The sequence below is a fragment of the Saccostrea cucullata genome, unplaced genomic scaffold (assembly GCF_032062105.1).
Source record: "Saccostrea cucullata isolate Sc308-1 unplaced genomic scaffold, CSIRO_AGI_Scuc_v1 ctg7442, whole genome shotgun sequence".
Lineage (NCBI taxonomy): Eukaryota > Metazoa > Mollusca > Bivalvia > Ostreida > Ostreidae > Saccostrea > Saccostrea cuccullata.
This window is the reverse complement of record NW_026936491.1, coordinates 22,960-45,874: the sequence shown is the minus strand read 5'-3', so window position 1 is coordinate 45,874 and position 22,915 is coordinate 22,960. Positions and strand designations below refer to the sequence as shown.

General features: G+C 32.3%; 1 protein-coding gene across 1 annotated transcript; it reads left to right on the top strand.

Moving 5' to 3' along the window:
• The first annotated feature begins 13,996 nt into the window (after nucleotides 1-13,996).
• Nucleotides 13,997-16,267, top strand: LOC134245714 (E3 ubiquitin-protein ligase TRIM71-like). The gene is made up of 2 exons (XM_062727974.1): nucleotides 13,997-14,078; nucleotides 14,596-16,267. Exon 2 carries the CDS (start codon nucleotides 14,621-14,623, stop codon nucleotides 16,265-16,267), a length of 1,647 nt encoding a protein of 548 aa, XP_062583958.1. The 5' UTR covers nucleotides 13,997-14,078; nucleotides 14,596-14,620.
• The last annotated feature ends 6,648 nt before the right edge of the window (nucleotides 16,268-22,915 follow it).

Here is a 22,915-nt window from a genome sequence, read left to right as displayed (position 1 = left end):
GTGATACTGTGTATGAAATATAAATCTTTATTTATAGAAGTCTTTTTCAAATTTAAGGTAGTCCGATCCTCAGGTTTATAAAATAAGCATTTAAGTAATCCAAAATACTCATAAAAGTATCTCTGAATACCCAAAATTATTTAAATATATCCACAGTATTTCTTTAAAGTTGAAGATTAAAGTTAATCATGTTATATAGGGAAAATTGTCAAATCAACAATATTTTTGCAGAAAAAGTGAATTGGAATACCAGCAATGCATTTTCTAATTGCAAATTGATCAACAAATATATTTTAGGTTAAAAAAACGATAGATATGGAGGCATTCAGAGAAATTGTCATGATTTTAATACTTATTTGGTGATTTGTGTCTTCTATTTCGGTCATGTATTCTTTAATACAAAGTGTAAAATGCTTTTGCTATCATTACAAGACACCACAAATCACTTTTATTTCATATCATGCTAATAGGCATTGGCATCTAAGGCTGAATTCAAGTAAATCTTGTTTCTCTAAAACTCTATTATTTTTTTCCCTTTTATAGGGTACAAATGTCAACTTTTATAAGACCTTGTCTAAGACTTCCAAAACCCTTGAATCTTTTAAAGATGAATAAAATGAAAATTGTTGCAAGAAAAAATTTAATTTTCAAGCTTCATTTTGTTGCATTTCAAATTAAATATTAATTTTTGGAGTTATCCTTCCTGGCTGAGGATCGGATATCCTTAAACATTTAGGTCTTACATCAGAAAAATAACTCACTATACCGAAGACAGTAAGAGATAATTTTCAAGCACGCACAGCTCAAAGTTCACTATTTACCTTTAATACTCATGCTTACTGGTGAAGAAACCTGTTTTTTCTGAGACATTTCCAATCCTTTTTTATATATGTATTGTTAAAAAAAGAAAGAAAAGACATATTCAGACTGAGTTACTTCAGAGGATTTGATTTAAACATTCTAAACATCCTTTACTCCTCTTTTATTCCAAAAATTTCTTAAAAACAATTAAGGATTTGTTTTTATTAAATGAAAGATACATATTTTAATCTTTAGTCCTTTGTTCGTGGTTTAAGAAAAAAAAACTTTTAAAAGGGACATAACCTTATTTTCCTTTCAAAGGAGTGAAGACCCAATATAATTTATACAGCTAATAATAATGAAATCTAGAGAACAGTTTTCTCTTGTTACTCAGTAACAATTACTACAAATTACTACATTTGTATCAATATTTATAAAAAGGCTGAATTCTTAATTGCCAGATATTGCTTAATTGCTTTGTTATTACAACGTCGTCTATAGTAAAATTTTGGGGAAAGTATTATTTTTTCATTACACTTCATGTGTTTCAAATCATTAAATTAATCATTTTGTTTCACACAAAATTCGGCATTCATATAGCGTATATGACTTTAAGTTGTTACATATGCGTTTCTTCCCTAGCTTCTCACATACAAATATAACACAGTGATCTTTACATATTATCACAAGGCAATGCACATTATGAATTCTCACTTTTCAAACATGGCTGAAACTATGATTAACATATAAATTAGACTAACAAAAAAAAAAAGAAAAATATGTCAAATCTGTATGTCCAACAATATACAAACTTAATGCACAAAATCAATAATGCACAGATTCAGTCTTTGAAGTTTCTGTGGCAAGCACTTTATCTATTTTTATCTCCCCCAGGACAAATTCCTGGGAGTCAGAACTGATGGCACCAAAGTCTACAGAAATCATTAAGTCAATAAATAGTATTTCTTTGTACAATGCTCACCAAGGAACCTAGTCTCTTATTACGGACTAATTACCATGATGAAATAAAAGAAAGTCATGATGATACCTTAAATAGATCGATAAAATTTACTCAGTAAAAGTTAGAAATGTATTCAAGTAAACGTACTTTTTGCAAAAAAAATTCATTGGATCAGTTTATGAATTTAGACTACTTTCGTTGTAGGTGTTGCAATATATCAAGATGAAACTGTATAAATTTACTATACTGTTTTATTTCTTTCTGTAGCTATACAGTTCTTGTCACATTAGAGGACTTTATTTAGAATGTTTTATAGAAAAATGTACCTCATGCAGTGTACATTGAATTTTATTTTACTTATGAAATATAGATTTATCTTTAAATTCATTGATTTTAGAAGCCACCTTTAATATGCTTGTGTTTTATACTATATAACATTTAACCGAACAACTTTACATTTAAAACGTTAAGCTTAATTAATGTCGTGTTAAAATGTAATCCATGGTTAATGAATATAATTAAACATAATTACTCATTGTGATTCTTATCCTAAAAGAACCTATTCTTAACATATAACTATAGCTTAATTCATTCGAACTTGCATACTGTTATTTATCTCCATTTTATTTCATTTTATACAGTGATATTAAAACATACGTATATACGTATATATTAAAACATACGTTTTTGGGGGGGTATATCTGCAATTCATACATAATTAGAAATTTATATTTATTTTAATTGCTTTAACCTTACATGCAATGCTTATACATTCAAATTAAATTATTGAGAATGATAACCGAAAATAAAAAGAGAAAAAGACAAGCAATTTGTTTTGTTCTAGATCTTTCTTGCATTTAAACACTGTTGAGTTGATAACACATGCATGAAAAATGACCCAATGAAAAACAAATTGTTTAGTTTTTCTTGACAATTCCAGAATTACAGTGAGAAAAACTGAAAATAGATTTTTTAATATAAGAAAAAATTTATTGCTTAAGATTGAAAGAGAACTTCTTTAAAATTGTTGCAAGTCTAAAAAGAATTCTAGAAAAATTTGACTGTTGTAATATAGAGCTGTTTTAGTTCTTCGGTGCCTTATCTTAAAAAAATTATTAAAAATCGCATATTTTCTCAGGGAGAAAAATGTTTTATTCTTATTTTAATTGAGAATACCAACATTTATATACATTAACACTTAGGCCAATTAACTGTTATATTGTGAGAAAGGTGAAGATCGAAAAAAAAAAATCCCTAAACAATACAAATCTGTGAAGAAAACAAACACGGACCTTAGAAATTCTAAAGGTGGGATCAGGTGTCAAGAGAGTGAAAGCATCCCCTCTCAAACGATCATGTCCGATATGAACCCTATGTATCTGGAAACACAATTAATGCCCATCTGAGTTTCCTAAAGTTTGTTGGAACACCTGGTTTCCAATGAATACATAACTGTTGTCCCTGAGGAATACCAGCGTCACTTTAATTGCGTTGTTTTTTCTGTACTTTGAAACTTCAAATTTTCACAGAAACATTAATCATTTCAACATCTGATGTTCCTGAAGTAAATGTTCTTTTACTTATAAAAGAGTTTATTTATCTAGGACCCCTTTTTTGCTTTGATTATAATCTTTTGTAAAACAATCGAATCGCTTCGCCCGTTTTGCAAATTGTCCCATGTTTCCTACTATTGTTGATGCCCTGGCATACCCTCCTAACTAGACAGTGATTCCTTAAATAATCATAACTACAAACCTGAAAACAGTGAATATTACATTGAATATTCCTCAAGAAAAGCAACAAGTTATTTGTTGAGACAATATATACGGCAATGTGTTTTGCACTGAATATGGTATACCTTGAGATGAAATCAATCAGTTTTGTGCCCAGTTTAGTATTTCAAATGAAAATAAGCTTTTCACTAAACTTGGGCCATTTCCTAACTTTAATTATATTTAAAAAGCATGACTATTTTAGCGACACAAGTAACAGATTGTTGTGCTGCATTTAAACCTGATTCTTCTTCCAAAGATAAGAACCTAGAATATGATGACATTAAGTACTGCTCCAAAACACATAACTCACAAATCCTCTAAAAGTCTGACAACACTTGACTATCCTAGTGTCGATTAGGGGCATCTCTCGTGGCTTATAGAGGTCTGGGTTTTCATGAAATACAGTTCTATATTGATAAACATGCTTTCATAATAACTGATGAAAATGATGCTGCTGGTTTTAAAAGGGAATTTGCATAAAATATATGGAGATAATGAACAGTATTCAAGCTCAAAACTCCATAAAACAAGTACAAAATAGGAGCAGAGCACAAAAGGGCCTCCAAAAAATCAGAGGTGGGATCAGTTGCCATGGATGAGTGAGCATTCCCTGCTGACCGGACACACCCACCGTCTGCTCCTTGTCATGATCGGGAAATAACGAAAAACTCCGTCGACAATTCAGTGTAAAGATAATAGACTAACAATAAGTATGAAAAACGTCAGTCAGCATTTGCCTTAATGATAAACTGTATTTGCTGACAAGGTCATTGTATTGACTATAGACGTACAAAATGATGACTTTCATAAGGGGAGATGACGATTTAAAAGTTAAAGGCGTCACGTTTATCATTGAGCTTGGTTGCTTGATAAAATTAACGTCTTTCTCAAGTATTTGGACTCCTAATCATGTCATAGATATGTAACGTATTTTTTATTCGAAAAATTCACTAAGTGTCTATATTCTCATTTGCTCATTGTAATTTTCATTCACTTTCACTTTGGATCAACTCTCTTGTACGTATATCTGTTCTGCATTCAGATCCATTGAATCTGAGGCTATTTCGGATCGAATACCTTAAGGCACTGCTTAGAAACACTTCTTAGCACGACACTGTTAACACCAATGGTAAATACAAATTCGAATCTCTATAATCCAAAGTAAACGTGAAAGATTCGTGAAAGAAAAAGCTTACTGAATCTGCAATTTATATGCGAATTTTTCGTTTCTGTCATGTTCAAGATATTGAAGCTTTTATGCAATCAACGGTAACTTTCGGTCAATGCAATTAATTGTTTATAGTAAGACAAATTGCCATTATTAGAGTTAGGTGAACATATCAATGTTAGTTACTCGTGATCAGGCCATCAGAGGAATGCTGAATACTATGTGTCCCTAAACAGCGTTGTACGTACTGTCATATTAAGACCAGAAAATCTCATGTCCTACTTAACAACTGCTATTTAAAAAGATGAATACGGCGCCGCTGGAGGGCCAGGTAAAAAAAATATTTTTATTTGTTCGGACAAATTAGAAATTCGTCCGGACGAATTAGTTATTCGTTCGGACGAATTAGTTATTCGTTCGGACAAATTAGAAATTCGTTCGGACGAATTAGTTATTTGTTCGGACGAATTAGATATTCGTTCGGACAAATTAGAAATTCGTTAGGACAAATTAGAAATGCGTTCGGACGAATTAGTTATTTGTTCGGACAAATTAGATATTCGTTCGGACAAATTAGAAATTCGTTCGGACGAATAAGTTATTTGTTCGGACGAATTAGATATTCGTTCGGACAAATTAGAAATTCGTTCGGACAAATTAGTTATTTGTTCGGACGAATTAGATATTTGTTCGGACGAATTAGATATTCGTTCGGACAAATTAGAAATTCGTTCGGACAAATAAGAAATTCGTTCGGACGAATTAGTTATTTGTTCGGACGAATTAGATATTTGTTCGGACGAATTAGATATTCGTTCGGACAAATTAGAAATTTGTTCGGACGAATTAGAGAGAATTTGAACAACTCTCAGGACACCGCGATTAATGTGCGATTTGCACTAAGACGTTTTATTTTATTTTGATTCTTTGCAAAAATTACTTTAATTAACTACCCTGCATTTATTGATCATAACATGTGAATGATTTTGAAATACATTTCCGATACATATGTCGCCGATATGTGGCTGAAATATTGCCGATTCGGCGTAAAACATTCAATTTTCATCATTCATCAATCTGGTACATATGCGGTGTATAAAATTATTAAAAGGTTCTCACTGAGTTTTTAATTAAATATTCCTGTTTGTGAATTAAGAAAACTTTACAAAAATGAACCTGTTCGTATTGATACCAGGTTGTTCCTATGACTCGCGAGCCGGTGAATTAAGATGTCAACCGGTCAATCTGGTATATTCCCTATAGCCCATTGATTTACAGAGCATAATTATAGCCCCCTCCCGTTATTGGAAAGGTACATGTAGTCGAACAAACTATTTAATTTCACTTTCAGCATTTCTTAATTTTGTTTATACTCTTTAACAGTTGAGTACCAGTTCGAAGATTGTGATAGGCCAGTGACTCACTAGAAGGGGGAATTATGAAACCAACCCCTTTTATGGGGAAAATAATTCATGAATGGATGAATGTCAAAATATTTTCAAGCAACAACCCCCCTCCTCTATTTAAAAACGATCGATTGTCTTAATCATTGAGAAGCTTAACTTGCATTAATATTATGATGTGTTTTTAAATTTTACTGCACTGTCTAGGAACGTACATGTATCTATTTGTTATCCTTTTCCCGGAAAGGTGCGTGTGTTTAATTTGGTCAATATTATACCTGCATGTTTTAATTCATGCGCTTTTCTGATATTTGAATATAAAATAAAATTTATATAGATACGTAATAACAGTTCTTAATGATCTTAGAAAAAATCCATTGGAGATGGACTTATGAGATTCCAACTTTTTGCTCCTTTATCACAAATTAGTTAAATGTGGGAACAGCGGTATAGAAGCAAAACTACAAATGTCCTAGCTAGTAAGCCCCACCTTAAAAAATTAAGACCCATCGAATAAGAGGCTCGATATTTTGAGTCCGAAGTTAATCTAATATAATACAATACAGCTGCGTAGCAGCGTTTTTGAAAGTGGGGGGGGGGGGGCTGAGAAAAAAAATACCTGAAAAGTTGACAAGCAAAACAAAAAGGGGGGACACAGGAAAAGTTGCCCAAAGTTGACATTCCTATTTCGTGGGGGGGGGGCTTACTTTTTCAGTGCCAATTTTTTCCCGTACCAATTGCCTGCAGTATGAATAAAATCTTAAGGAGTGGATCTCATCTTTTCAATGAAGTGGTAACTGACCACTGGCACCCCAGTGTTACCAATTTAACACCACCCGCAAACTTGGTCTGGTAGAACCAGATGATGTTTATTTATGAGAAATCTTATGAGTGTGCAAAGGATGGGAGTGAAAAGATGTTTGATAAGAAGTATCTGGCCCTTTGAATTTACTAGTGGGCTCTCAGATAATATACTTTCAGAATGGCAGACTTTAGGTCTATAATATATACCGGTATAGAACAATTATTTCCGAATATTTACAACATACCCGACTTAAATAGCACATGTCTAGTTGCTACGTGTGTATGTCATGGTCCAAAGAGCTATTTATGTATTAAAAAAGGAATAGACAAATTGTATATCTCTTTTTAAAAGATAATTTGTGCAAACATCTAATTTGTCCGAACAAAATCTAATCCGTCCGAACAAATAACTAAATCGTCCGAACGAATTTCTAATTTGTCGGAACAAATTTCTAATTTCGTCCGAACGAATATCTAATTCGTCCGAACAAATAACTAATTCGTCCGAACGAATATCTAATTCGTCCGAACGAATTTCTAATTTGTCCGAACAAATAACTAATTTGTCCGAACAAATAACTTATTTGTCCAAACAAATATCTAATTCGTCCAAACGAATATCTAATTTGTCCGAACGAATAACTAATTCGTCCGAACAATTAACTAGTTCGTCCAAACGAATTTCTAATTTGTCCGAACGAATATCTAATTTGTCCGAACAAATAACTTATTCGTCCGAACGAATTTCTAATTTGTCCGAACGAATATCTAATTCGTCCGAACAAATAACTAATTTGTCCGAACGAATTTCTAATTTGTTCGAACGAATATCTAATTCGTCCGAACAAATAAAAATATTTTTTTTTCCTGGCCCTCCAGCGGCGCCGTAGATGAAACCTATGGAAAAAACGAACAGTATTAAAGATCAAAAGTCCTTAAAACAATACAAAACAGGAGCAGAGCAAACACGAACCTCCAAAACATCAGATGTGGGATCGGGTGCCATGGAGGAGTGAGTACATGAATTTTAAGGACCGTGCATTACAAAAGAAGTTGAAGATTCTATCCTATTATTTATTGAAATAATCCAATTAAAACTCCATAGATATGATACAAATAAGGAGCAGAGCAAATAGGGACCTGTAAAAACATCAGAGATCGGATAAGTTGTCATGGAAGAGAAAATATTCCGGCTAAACGGGCAACATCCACCATGTGCTATTTATCATCATCAAGTAAAAAGAAAAACTGCAACAAAAATACAATACTTTAATAAAAGTACAATAAATCTCTGTTTCATCGACTTGCTTGTCAAAAGTTTACCTCATTTTAGAAATTTTATAGCATGTTTACAATTAAAATCCTTTTCTACCAAAAAATAAAAAAAAGAATTAGTCAGATTCTTTGGTATCTTTAATTTCAATTTGACTTTGATATATCTAGTCAATATATAGAATACAGTAGAATATAGAAGGCAATAGAAGTAGCTATTGTTAATTGATAATACGTCGTCGATACGTATATTACTTTCTCTTTGCTATGAATCCTTAAGGAAATATGGTTAATTAACTTCTGTGACTTCATTTTATTTTTTCCAAAGGATGTAGATACAAGACAATTTCTTTACATTCGATGATATAACAATCCTTTAATTTCCATCGAAAATCAAATGACGCTTTTGTTACTTTCATTACTGATCCTGGGCCGATTGTCCACTGAGGATAAAGACAGACGTTTTATCGGCTGTTAGTGCCCACCCAGCAAAAATAAAATCACACGCAGACTTATCAATTTACAATGCCTTCATGTTTTGGGGTTCTAGAAAATCATCAACCTTTGTAGACAGTGTTTTTATTGGCGCAATGATATATTCATGTAATAAAATTTGAGGTCATTCATTTAGACAGAATCACAGACGCTTTTTACACCCAACTTTGAATTAAGCTTGAAATAAAAGATTCCTTATAGTTTGATCCCTTTGTTTCGTTTTTGTATATTTTACTTGAAAAGGCTTTATGATAAACGTGATGATTTAACTTTTCAGTTGTTAACTTCTCTTTCTTTTTCAGCAAAATATTCTCATCAGCTGCATATGGGGTCTATTTATCTCAATTGATACGCAAGAACATGACCTGTTAATGAACAATTTCTGAAAAAAGGTAAATTAATTACTAATTAATTGAAACAAGAATATAAGAAGTCTATGGTCGATATAGCAAACACAAATTAACTATCAATGAGTCAAATGCTAACTGACGTTTTCATACTGGTTGTTAGCTTATCGTTTGAACATTTTCCAATCATTACAATTAGCACAAGGTGGGTGTGATCGATCAGCAGGGAATGCTCAACCCTCCATGGCACCTGATATCACCTTTGATATTTTTGGAGGTGTGTGTATATAATTTGCTCCTATTTTGCATTGTTAAATGGACTTTTGAGCTTGAACACTGTTTGTTATCTCCATATATTTTACTGAATTATTTTCATATTGAATTGCTTATGGATCCTACATCGCGAGTTCTTTGTGAGTAATGGGTCTGTAATGGATATTCAATCATCCATTTCACCTGATCTATATTTGATATTTACATAGCATAGGTGTATCCTATGTGTGCAATCGTATTAAGAAACAACTTCTAGATGCATGTTCTTGAATTTATGGTCCAAGGATTAATTGTAAGGTTGCACTAAAGGATCGAATAATTATCTACACTGCGCTTGAATCTTCTTCATTATCAATGTTTTATGTTCTTGGACAAACTTCAACATGAAAGTAAAGGTTCTTGAAGGTCTCAAGCTAAGTCATTGAACTATGGCTTTAAGTAATGAAATATGAATCTCTGTTTTTTTACTCAGATTAATTCTCGTTCCTTTGTAAACCTTCCTTTTATTTACACTTCTCGGTTTCCTGTTTAGGATAATACAGCTCTGCCTTTAAATTTGTGAGTCTCCCGTAGTCGATTAATTGAATTTCAGGAGGTACTTGATTTCATTATCTGGCAATAAGGTGAACATGAAGGTCATAAAGGTAGTACAATAATCCCAAGGTTATTGTCATTAAAGAAACCAAACTGCCATAGGCACCTTGAGGGGGAGTTTTCTTTTGATAAATTTAATTAAAATCCTATTTTTGAGATTTAAGAAGTGGTCAGTGATGGACATCACGTTTCTGATCAAATTACCTCTAAAAAATAGTCATTTATCTTTTTATTGGAAAAATGTCTTTACGGACTTTTACGTCAATGTAAAACATGAGATTCACTTATAATTTTTAAAAACATTATTCTTACTTTTAACAAATTTAAATTGAAGAACTTTTGATATAAATTTCTCACTTCAATATCGAAAAATTATTCAACAGTGAAATCCAAGTCTTTGAGTGTCGCTTATATTATTTTTTTCACGTGATATTTTCATTGCTCCTTATAGATTTAAACTAAAAAACGTCTCGTACACCTTTGTCGCCTTAATAGCCAAAATTATTCAACCATGCGATATATAACTTTATTTACTGTTTAGGGGAATTTAAAGGTTCAAAACCAAAAAAGAAAATAATTCTTCGTGGAATTGAATTTTGATTATTTGTAAATTAGTGATAAATATACATGAATAAGTATGCATAAGTATGATATGTCTTAAGGAAGGTTGATGATACGAACTTTTTTTCAAAAACCATAAAAATATTTCTTTTTTTATATGAATGCAAAATACATACGTTAAATATATTGATAAAAATTCCACAAAACTGTTGAATTAAGCGTTGAAAAAAAATATTAAGATTGATAAGGCTGATTGCAGAAAGGTTGAATTCTGAACATCAAAGAAAGTTCAACATTTCCCAGCTTGTTTATATTAAAGGTGTTTCTGTAATACTGGGACAGTTAGAACACCAGTGATATACAGCGCTTTGTCTCTTTAGGACAGGCTTCCGACAGAAAGTTACTTCGCATTGCTTCATCATCCATTTGTCTATAGAAATATAGTAAGATCAGTGCATCCAAACATGATACGACTTCGCCTTAAAACAGAGTCTGTCAATGTTCATTCATAGGGATACTCCTTCAGTTTGTCCTATGCAGGTGAAAGAAAACACAAAGACATGCTAAGCCGTACAATAAAACATACATGACGCATATTGAAAAGTTTAAAGAGAACGAGCATTGGTCGATCTCAAAAATTCAAAAAAGAATGCAAATTTGAGAGTAGGAAAAAACTCAGATCCCCTACAATTTTAGAGGTTGGATCAGTTATAAAATTCCTAGAGGGAGAAAAAATCCCCTGTCACCAGCCAGACGAACAGTTAGGAAGACGGGACGTTCCACAGTCAAATTCAATATGATTACAAAGGCCTAATAAAATATCGGTAAGAAACAACTCAAGCGAAATATGACCCAATAATAGAGTAGTTTTGTGTTCAAGGTCATTATTACGATTAAAGAATGTACAAAATGTCGACTTTAAACTAGGTTATTGAAATCCAGGATAAAATCACTTTATCCGCCTGTCTCGGTTTAAAACCTGATGGATAACAGAGCATGATATTGAATGGTAAATAGGTTTGAAGACATGAAAAACCTTAGGCAGGTGATAACAGAATTTCAATACATAAATAAGGCAAGCTGACCTTGGATAAATGGAATTCCATCTTGTTTCTCTTACAATTTAATTGTGAGTTGCCTCTCGTTGTCTATACTCAGTAAAAATATATAATAAATCTTGCATCCTACGTGTTGTCTTTAATTTTACAAATTGTCGATTTTCAATTTTCTAATAGTTCTTGGAGTTTTGAGATCCCACATCTTGTAGAGCATGCAGTTGCACAAAACTTCTAAAGTTTCTCCTCCAGAAGTAGTTTATATTTATGTAAGGATTAGGAATTGGGTCTTAGTAAGCATGTGTTGTACTAAGTAATGTATCTCTATTTGTAAGGATATTTATTCAGTGTAGGAGTCCAGTAATGATTATGATACAGAATATATCAAACTTGCCTTGGTTGACATGAATATTAAATCTTCTAAATACTGAAATGTGATTCTGAAAAAAAAAAATCTTTAGAAAGTGAACTGCAGATATAAGTAAGATTTTAAAAGGTAGGAATAAAACCGAGTTATAATACAGTTTAATAATGATCCTTGCAAACAAAGAAGCTGCGTTACAAGCCTTGTCGGCTAGAACCATAACAATTTGTTGATGTGATCTTTCTAATTCTTGGATCAGCTCCGATTTAGTGAAAACTGTCGGATGGAAAGAAAATTTGTTTTTACTTTAGGGTATTTCGTCATCCAGACCCACTCTATACATTCAATGAGCAATTTATGGATTTACTAAAGTGTTAAGCAGAGCTTTACTACTGCTTACTAATGGGATTAACAGAGCCTTATTGTTTATGTATGAAACTTTGGAGAATTCTCAGAAAGCAGATAGGAAGCAAAATATTAACAGTCTGGTACATGCATAGAAATCTACAATAGAAACAGATATGATAACGAATGTACACCATTTAATCTTGATGATTGGGATAGAGCTGAAGTTGTTGGTGGATGTAAAAATTTTGACTGTCAAGATCCTATACTGAAAATAAATGTATAGTTAACAAGAAGCATTTGGGCAAGCACAGGTAGCTAAAAATTCTTTCAAGCCGCAACGGAAATCTGAATATGACATGAGCTGTAGCATACCACTTTTTCATTCTAATTGTAAGATCATAATTTACTGAACTGAATTGTAGATACGATTTTTTTGTTATTTCCCAATCATGACAAGGAGCACATGGCGGGTGTGACCGGTCGGCAGGTGATGCCCACTCCTCCATGGCGCCTGATCCTACCTCTGATTTTTTGGAGGTCCATGTTTGCTTTCCTCTTGATTTTTATTGCTTTATGGATTTTTGAGCTTTAAAACTGTTCGTTATCTCTTTATATTTTAAGATAAACACAGCAAACAATGGAAGAATGTGCAATATAAAATTCTATTTCAACCGAAAGTGAAGATTCCTACCTCTTTGTCAAGACAGGGGGTTGGGTTGAAGGAAGATAGAGAACTCCATATCATACCCTATTATTCCTATATATTCTAAATTTACGTCTTATTCTTAAGGGTACTTACCACAAACAAAAAATGGATGCGCGGGTTGATATATATTTTTTGACTGATTTTGATTTGAAATGACATAAATAATAAATCCCTGAAATATTAAGAAATCGTAGGATTCCCTTGGTGCTTAGATATGAGATTTTGTTTTGCTTTGTATATAATTCCATACAAAATTTTGTACAATTTTTTAACCTTATGACAAAATCTTATATAATTCTCTCACTCTACTTGGTAAACATTATTCAGGATGTCAATTAAACTGTAAATCTATGAAAAATAATGCTGATTTCTGAAAAAAGTTTGTTTGTGTTATTTATCCTTAATATCTCCTTTCATTCTAAAACTAAATATTATTTATGTAGAGGCATTTCCATAAATAATCTGACTTGACACCCCCCCACCCCACCCACCCACCCACCCCCCGTTCTAGAATTAAACAGAAGTCACCTAAAAACTACAGCAATATGTTCTTTATCTTTGTCGAGTCCCTTATAAAATTGAATAGAAAAAGTTATTTTAAAAAAATGATCTGAAACAAGGACCTTCAAGTATTTTTTTTTCTCTTTGCAAAAACACATAATCGTTTTTGAAAGGTATGCTTCCAACCCCATCAGTATCATTATTTTACTCAAAGACACTATTCATTACTCTTATTTCACAAAACAAGGGGACAACTGCCTGATGGCAGTACTAGAATTTCAATCAATTGTTGTTAACTAGATTTTAAGCCTCGATAGAATTCATGCAATGGAAAAATCTTCTTTTCACAAATAAATCACGTTTCCCTCATTAATATATATATATATGTATTGAGATGTTGCCGCTAAGATTCGCTTTAATTCCATTTGCATTTCGGTTATGCTTTATATATTTCGAAGTGTTGTTTTTATATTTTGCAATTTTTTACAGATAGCCTTTATTTGACATACAAATGGTTGACACAGAAATTTTGTTTGTCAGGTAACAACGCCTGTCACGTGACAACAAGCTACCAGGAAGAAGAAATACAAACCGAAAGTTGTAAAAAAAAGTTAGCTGAAATACTTCAACAGAAACACCTGAAACTATGAGTATGTATCTATGACTAGCTCATTTTAATAGTTACAACGTATATATTTATTCTTTATCTCTCTCTCTCTCTCTCTCTCTCTCTCTCTCTCTCTCTCTCTCTCTCTCTCTCTCTCTCACACACACACAAACATCACCTGATCACAAATACCAGCTATACCTGGAATTAATTAACACAATATGGTCACAATTGTAGTAGACTGCTAGGGATATATATGTATTCAAATTAGGATTTAATATTATATATAAATTATTAATACAGCGCAAGAATTTTTTTGTTTTGTTTATTATTAAAGGTAGTGGATTAATTAATTAAATATGATGGATATATCTAGATGCAATAATGTAGCCCTCTCCTTTCTTGGGGGGGGGGGGGGGATGGAGCACTCTCCAAAAAATATCAGATAAAAAAATCGGAGAGGGCTACATTAATGCAGCTAGAATCTACCATAAAACAGGATAATATATCATATTATTATATGCATCGCTTCTTTATTTTATCAGCTTGTTATTTTTCAGATATAACTATAATGTAGGAAAAGAAATGGCCACTGCCACTAGCCAGGCACAGGAACTCATAACTTGTGACCTTTGTGCCAAACCTGTCCAACAATTCTGTAACAGCTGCCAAGTCGGTCTGTGTGAAGACTGCATCAATAAGCATGTCAAGAGCCTCAAGTCCATGAAGCATGACATTGTTCCTTTCACAAAGCGTACAGTACAGCTTGTGTTCCCTCAGTGTACATCTCATTCCCACCAGAGATGTGAGGCCCACTGTCAACAGTGTGATGTCCCAGTCTGCATCAAATGTCTCACTGGTCAACATAAAGGTCATGTTTTTGAGGACATGGATAAAACCGTAGCTTTGAAGAGACAAAAAATTAAAGAAGAAACTGGAGAAATCGAGGGCATTATCCTGAAGGCCACAACACAGGATTCAGACACAGAAAACAAAATTTCCAAATCTATAGCCCAATTTACAGATTTACAGAAACAGACCAAAGATCAAAGAAAACAATGGCACCTAGAGGTGGACAACATCTTTAACAAACTGGAATCCCTGATCCAGTCACTTAGAAATCATCAAATTACAACTCTAAAATCATCCCAGTCAAAACTCAGAAGTCAGAATTCTAGTATGATCAAAACTGTTCAAGAAAACAAAGAAATCCTTAAGTCCAACAAAGTGTCTGGTGTCAACAACTACCAATCGAAACTGAAGGAATACAGAAACATTCCACAAATACCTGATTTATCATTGCCCTCTCTTCAAACAAACACAGTCCTAGGGAGAGAACTCAGTATAGAATTAGGAGAATACAAGGCTACACTGACACAGACATCACTATCCAGTCTGACAGATTTATCTGTTAAAGAATTATTAGAAGAAGCCAGATTGATTGCCAACATTCCAACAAATGTTAAAAACTTACTTAAAGTGGCCTGTGTAGGATCAGATAAAGCTTGGGTTAGTGGAACAGACAAAATGATATCCTGTGTGGACATACATGGAGCTGTAAAAGACACTGTCACCAGTTTATGTAATCGATTCCCTAATGACATTGCAGTGACCAGACAGGGGAAACTGATATACAGTGATGGTCCCAATAGAACTGTGAACATTGTCAGAGATGGGCAGACAGAGACACTGATCACCATACCAAGGGACTGGCTTCCATCAGGACTGTGCTGTACCAGGTCAGGGGACATCCTAGTTAGCATGAAAAACACTGATCTTATTCATTATAAAATAGTCCGTTATCAGGGACAGAGAGTGACACAGGAAATAGATAAAGATGAACATGGCGATCCAATCTATCAAGGAGGAGAATACGGAGTGTATGTGGTGGAGAACAACAATGGAGATATAGTGGCATCTGATCGTAATGCTTTCAAAGTGGTAGTAGTGGACAGGACAGGAAAAGTCAGATTCAGATACAACGACAAACCTCCAGGGGGAGAGAGATCATTTGGTCCCACACACATAGTGACAGACTCCATGGGTCACATCATTGTGACTGATTGTCAAAATGACTGTTTACACATCCTAGATCAGAATGGACAGTTCCTCAGATGTGTGGATAATTGTGGGCTTGAGGATCCTTATGGACTGAGTGTGGACAGTGAGGGGAAATTGTGGGTAGGGTTGTTTTTTTCAGGGGAAATGAAAGTCATTAAGTACATGAAATAAACACCAAATATTTACTGTTTACTTACTAAATTTTCTTAGCATGTGTTTATCAAAGAAATTATAATTACAATTTTCAAATAATTTTTATATATTGTATAACGAAGGAATGCCACACCAACTTTTTTTTAATTTTATAGATCTATGAAATCAACCTTTTTATATATTGATTTCAACATTGAAAGGCCATTAGCTCTTGATTTTTTATGATTTTTTTTTTGGTATTTTCTCGAAGAAAATTAAAAAAAAATTATTTACATCCTAGATGCTTTCTTGTAAATGAATACATCACTTAAATTCCTAACAAAATATGTAAATTAAAGCTGTAAAGATATTAAATTTTTTTAAAATAAAAAACAAAGCACACGCTTGCCTATCTACCAGATTTATACATTTTACACAATAATATCCACAGGCACCAGACATTACTTATTTCTCTTTTAATAAAAAAAGAATACCCTTGCCTAATGATAAGCTTATTATTAGGTATGTGTATTTTTTTATTAAAAGAAAAAAAAGTAACGTCAGGTGTCTGTGCTAATATCAGATGCAGTTTATGTGTAAAAATCTCAGATAGGTAAGCTTGTGCTCAATGTTTTCCTATGAGAAATGTATTTCAAATGTGATGAAATTCCACCAGAATTGGGAAATTCTGGAAAAAGTCCGACTTCTGCACCCTCTAGTGGCTTCCATATTTGCTGCAGATATGTAGTGTTATGGTTTTATATATTGTCTTTGACCATAACGCTACAGATCACGTAATGCAAAAAAAAATGCAAATTTACTTATTGTATAATGTATTTATGTCTGTCTGCCTACCCTCATAATAAGAAATAGAACAACTCCTCCATAAAGATAAAATAGGTCATTTATGAATATAAATGAAAATAAACAAATAAAATATACATGAAAGCCTGTTGCATGAAATACACAGTATGCTCAATCAAAAAGCATGCAACTAGGCTAAAAATACAATATTACATGAACATATTCTGCATCTGCTAAATAAATTATGTACAACATGGAAATGTATTTGTTTAAGTAAAAAAGTAAAAAATACTTGTAGTAGTAGATTAATGGGACTAGAAAAAACAATAACATTACATAATGCAAAATATGTTATGGGGCGTTACATCGCCACCTTAACAAGGTAGTCAAAATTTGCTGAGTCAATGGTAGCGCAAATATTGGCTAGCTTGTTAACGCCCCATCCAACAAAACCCATCCTACAAATTGAAGAAATGTGGTGAGACATGCGACTTTAACACACTTAAAATGCCTCCATTATTGCTTAGCACCCTAATACAATGATATGTACAATTAGAACACTAGCTAATCCTAACATGACAACTACTTGACTTACAGCCCCTGACTGTTAAGCCAATGACTCACCTTCCAACCCCTGACCGGAGGGTAACAAGAATGAACTTGGGTAAAAAAGGAAAAACCAAATCAAAAATTAGCATGCAACCCCTGTTTGCATGACATGACTTAACATTAAGAGGGTTACATTTCAATAAGAGAGCAGGGTGAGGACTCACAAATTGAGTGTAGGAATGCGAATGCACTTTTTGAATGCATTTGAACGCCATCTACCCATATTTTGGATCTGAATTTCTGAGAACCCCAGCGAAGTAGCATTGTTGCTGCACCTATTCGAAAACTGTGGGACTGGTACCGTTGCAAATCCAGATTGCAAAAAACTAAGGCTGTGCGTAAATGGTGCGAATTATATTTGGATTAGCATTTTGAAAGTATTTCACAGATTTTTTTTTAGTAACCAAGGCAACATCATTCATCGAAATCAAACTCTGATACACAGAATTATGTATCTTAGTGTAGTCTACTTGTGTGCCAAGTTATATTGAAATCAGACGAAAACTGTGGGAGGAGTAGCATTTTCAAAGAAATTTTTTTCTAGAACTTTCTATTTTTAGTAACCACGGCAACACTGTTTATCAAAAACCAATACACAAAATTATGTATCTTAGTGTAGTCAACTTAAGTGTGCCAAGTTATATTGAAATCAAACCAAAACTGTAGGAGGAGTAGCATTTTGAAAAAAATGTTCTACTTGGCAAATCTATAAAGGAGCAAGTAAAATTGATGCAAAGCATCAAATCGGAAATTAAATAGATTTTAATGCATTTGCTCACCCAATGGATTTATCGATGTAAAAACGTCAATGATTAATATGAGAAATTATTGTCATCAAAATGGAGACAAAATGGACAATTTAGTTATACAAAATGTGAAAGATTTTAAATACTTAGGCGTTGTATTCTCACGTACTGGTTCTTTTCGTAAAACAAAAAACATCTGTATGAACAAGCACATGTACGGCATTATCAGAAAAATCAGACAATTTAAATTATCAGTCGACTGCCAATTTGATCTCTTTGATAAAGTTGTTATGCCAGTTTTATTCTATGGCTCTGAAGTATGGGGTTATGAAAATCTAGATGTTATTGAACGTTTACATTTGAAATTCTTAAAGCATGTATTTAATTTAAAAAGTTCCACGCCATCATATATGGTTTATGGTGAAACAGGTCGTTTTCCTCTTTATATATCAATATAAAGTAGAATTATTTATTAATGGGCAAAACTTTTTTACGGCCCGCAAAAAAAAATTGTAAATTTGTTATAAAAATATAAACTAAAACTTTATTGATGGAAATCTAACAAATCCTTGGTTAAACTTTATACAGAAAATCTGTAACATGTGTGGCTTATCAAATGTATGGAACCTACAAGGTGCTAGTATTAATTATGAATGGATAAGTGCTACTGTTAAGCAAATACTACAAGATCAATTTATTCAAAGTTGGTTCAGTGATATAAATAATTCTTCAAAAGGACAAAATTACAGAATCAGAAACAAAACTTTGGATTCGAAAACTATCTTTGTAAATTATCGCCTAAATTTAGAAAAAATTATATTAAAATTTCGCACCACAAACCATCATTTACCAGTAGAAACTGGAAGGTGGTGTGGTATACCACTGAAAGACTTTGCACACTTTGTAGTAAAGGTCAAATTGCTGATGAATTTCACTATATTCTAGAATGCAAAGCTTTGGAAAATGAAAGGAAAAAAATTCCAAGGTAAACATTATTCTAGTAGACCGAATATTATTAAATTTACAGAACTTATGTCAACTAAAAACAAACAAATTCTGAAAAAAATAATGTATGTTTATTCTAAAAATTTATGACTCTACCTGCTCTCTTTATATGATACTTATTGCCTGTTTCTCTCTCGTTTTCATTTTTTGTCATTTTGTAACATATTCTGTATTGTATATATTATATTTTTTGTACCTCTGACCAGTTTGTATAAAATGTATATATGTTTTACTGTACCCCATGTACCAATATTTTGGTTTTTCTTTAGGTCTTCTAGTTGTATAACTGGAAAAGATTGCATTTTCTGACATATTTGAACATCCTTTAACCATTTGTATATCTCCACACATTTATTGAGCCAACTATATATTACGTCAGTATTTTTTGAGATAAAATCCATATTCTAATGCCAATGGTTTGGCTTTATTGAATGTTGACAAATTGTGGCGTTGCTTACTTTTTCGGAAATAAATAATATGTCAAATCATGGTGTGAAGAAAATTTGATATGGTAAATAGAAAGATTAATTATTTCTTATCTCACAATTAAATTAGAAATATGAGGTAAATATAAAAATAAAATTTACTCTCATACCTATCTAATTCCCATCATGAAAAACATACTGAAGCACTGCTTTTTAAATCAGAATAACAAATTGTTTTCTGTGCATGTAAAATAACACGCATCTATAAACAAGAGTTATTGTTCCATTATCGCCCTTGAAAATATTTTTAATGAAACAAAATATTAATTAAATGTTTATAAACAAAACTGCATCTGAAATTTATGTACAATTAAAAGAATTATACTTTAAGAGCTAGAGATTTCTCAATTTACACTGTTTAAAGGAACTGAGAGTAATTTTTTAAGTAAACTATTATAAATAATTAATAAATATACTAGCAATAGAAACTAGAAATCAACATTTGTACGATAGAATACGTGTGATTGCGTTCACTTTAAAATGGTCCTTACGAAGGAAACTTGTAGACCCTGACATGACAATTTACTGAATTTCATGACAAAATGTCTGAAGAAAGTTATCTCTCTTATGAGAAGAGTTATCTCACTTATCAGATGGATATCCCACCTTAAAGCATGCATGGCTCAAAGTTCATAATTTACTTTTAATACTCATGCTTACTGATTAAGAAACCGTTTTTCCGACACATTTCAATCCTTTTTATACATATTTTGCAATGTTAAAGTCAATCAGAACCTATCTTTTGTTTGCCCAATATTGAACAAATATTCCAGCTAGGCTACATCAGAAAATTTTGTTTTAAACATTTTAAACATCGGACACTCCTCTTTTGTTCCAAAAAGTTGAAAGTTATAATTTCTTTTTTTTTAAATGAAAGATAAATGTTGGTATTCCAAGTCCTTTGTTAAAGGTTTAGAGAAAAAAACTCTTAAAATGTTTATGGCATGCATGCTATGGTTTCTTTAAAAAGGGACATTTACTTATTTTCCTTATAATGGAGAATAATGTTTATCTGAAATATGATATGTCATGTACATTCACTTATTCTTTGAAATCTTACAACTATTCAACTTTATACACAAGTATTACACACGATAAATTAAAGTGCAGGCTTTTTGATATCATCGACAGCTTCTTTTCAAATTAAAATGGAACTCGTAAATGTACTTACCTGTTCATTGGTCATGTACAAAATTACTTTTTTAAAACACGTTCTGATTGCACAAACAAATACTATGAAGTTGACATAAAAGAGATGCTTGAATTTCTGATTGACAATATCTATGTGGTTTTTGGGAACCTGTATTCCTACAATCTATTGGAATTCTCATGGGTACAAATTTCCCTCCGTTATAAGCAGACCTATTTTCATATTCATATGAAGTAAAATTTGAGCAAAACATTATGCGTGAAAAGAAGAAAACACCTTCTGTGGCCTTCAACTCGACATTTAGATATCGACGACGTTTTGTCAATTAACAATAGTAATTTCCATCCCCACATCGACACGATATATCCTGATGAGCTTTGAGATAAATGATACCACAGTCTGACACATCTGTTTCATACTTGGATATTTTACTTAAAAAGACGTAAATACTAATCTAATAACCAAGCTATATGATAAACGTGATGATTAACTTTTCTATCGTCAACTTCCTTTACTTATGCAGCAATATACGTTCGTTAACTGCATGCAGAGTATACGAGGGGCGTTCAATACATAATGTCATCAGCTCTATGACATACAACATAGAAATCATACAACATTAAGCTTGACTTTCTCTAATTATTGAATCTTTAATGAATTGATAACAGTTTATGTGGCCACTTCTCATCGCATAATTTCATTGTGGGAAGCTGGAAAACAAGGGCTACTTGAGACACTGCGTTAAAAATATAGTCATATATAAAACATCAAATAACCAAAGCTGAATTTTGTATATGAAAAAAATGGAGAAATAGGAAATTTACAGCAATTTATCAAAAGTTCACACAAACAAAAAAAAAAATTATATAATGGGCATCAAAAGGAGTGAACATCCCCTGTCAACAAGGACATACAACAACCAATGTGCTATTTGTCATGATCGGTAAATTAACGGAAAATGTTTTATTGACTTCAGTTACATAGCAAATTTGTCTAACATATCAGTTCACACTGTTTTAAAGAAACATTTGATTGTAAAAAAGTTTAATGCTCAAATTGTATCGCCCATAGAACTTATAAATGATGACTTTAAACGAGAGCTGCTGATATTCTTGTTTCAATCAACTTTTTGTCAAAAATGTACCCCGTTTACAAATTTTGCCCTGTGATTTTCTAAAAAATGAAACTGGTGTAAAAGTTGAAAACTCATGCTTTTTAAATAATTGAAATTCAATGCAGAAAAAGCATACAAGTCATTTTTCTCACATGTGTTTTTGAATGCTAATTATGACGTCATAAACATGTGCATTTTCCCGTATTTTCTTAAAAAGTTGCAGAAGACAACAATTTTCAATGGAATTTTCTTTCAGATAACATTGTTCACAGGCATCGCCCACAAAGATCTTGAGATATGTGATTAGTTATTGAATTTTGCACAAAATATCGAAAAATTAACGTGGGCGACAGCTGTGGACACTATTTTCTAAAGGAAAATCACCCTTGAAATGTGCCATTTTAAGGCTTTTTCTGTTGAAAATAGAGAAATGCTTCACATTAATGTGGTCACATTTGCAGAATGGTAAACCTTCATGCCATATTCTTTCCTGCTTTATGAGCCATCTATTTAACTAATATTTAAGCCAGTTTCAAAACTTTTTGATGTCATTACATTTTTAGGGCGCAATAAAGCTAAAACCATACCTTCTTCTTCAGATTTTAACTTTAAAGGGATTGCAGTTGTATCATGATTTGACAGTCAAAATCACTTACGATTTTGGTTTCACTTTTATCAAGGATGATTTTAAATGTAAGAAATTCTTGGAAATACATATGAAAAAGTAAAAAAAGAGTTTTATCTCAAAAGTTTACACTGCGAGTCTTTTTCCTT

Excerpts from the sequence above, each read along its gene's own strand:
- LOC134245714 (XM_062727974.1), top strand. The coding sequence starts at position 14,621 with ATGGCCACTGCCACTAGCCAGGCACAGGAACTCATAACTTGTGACCTT.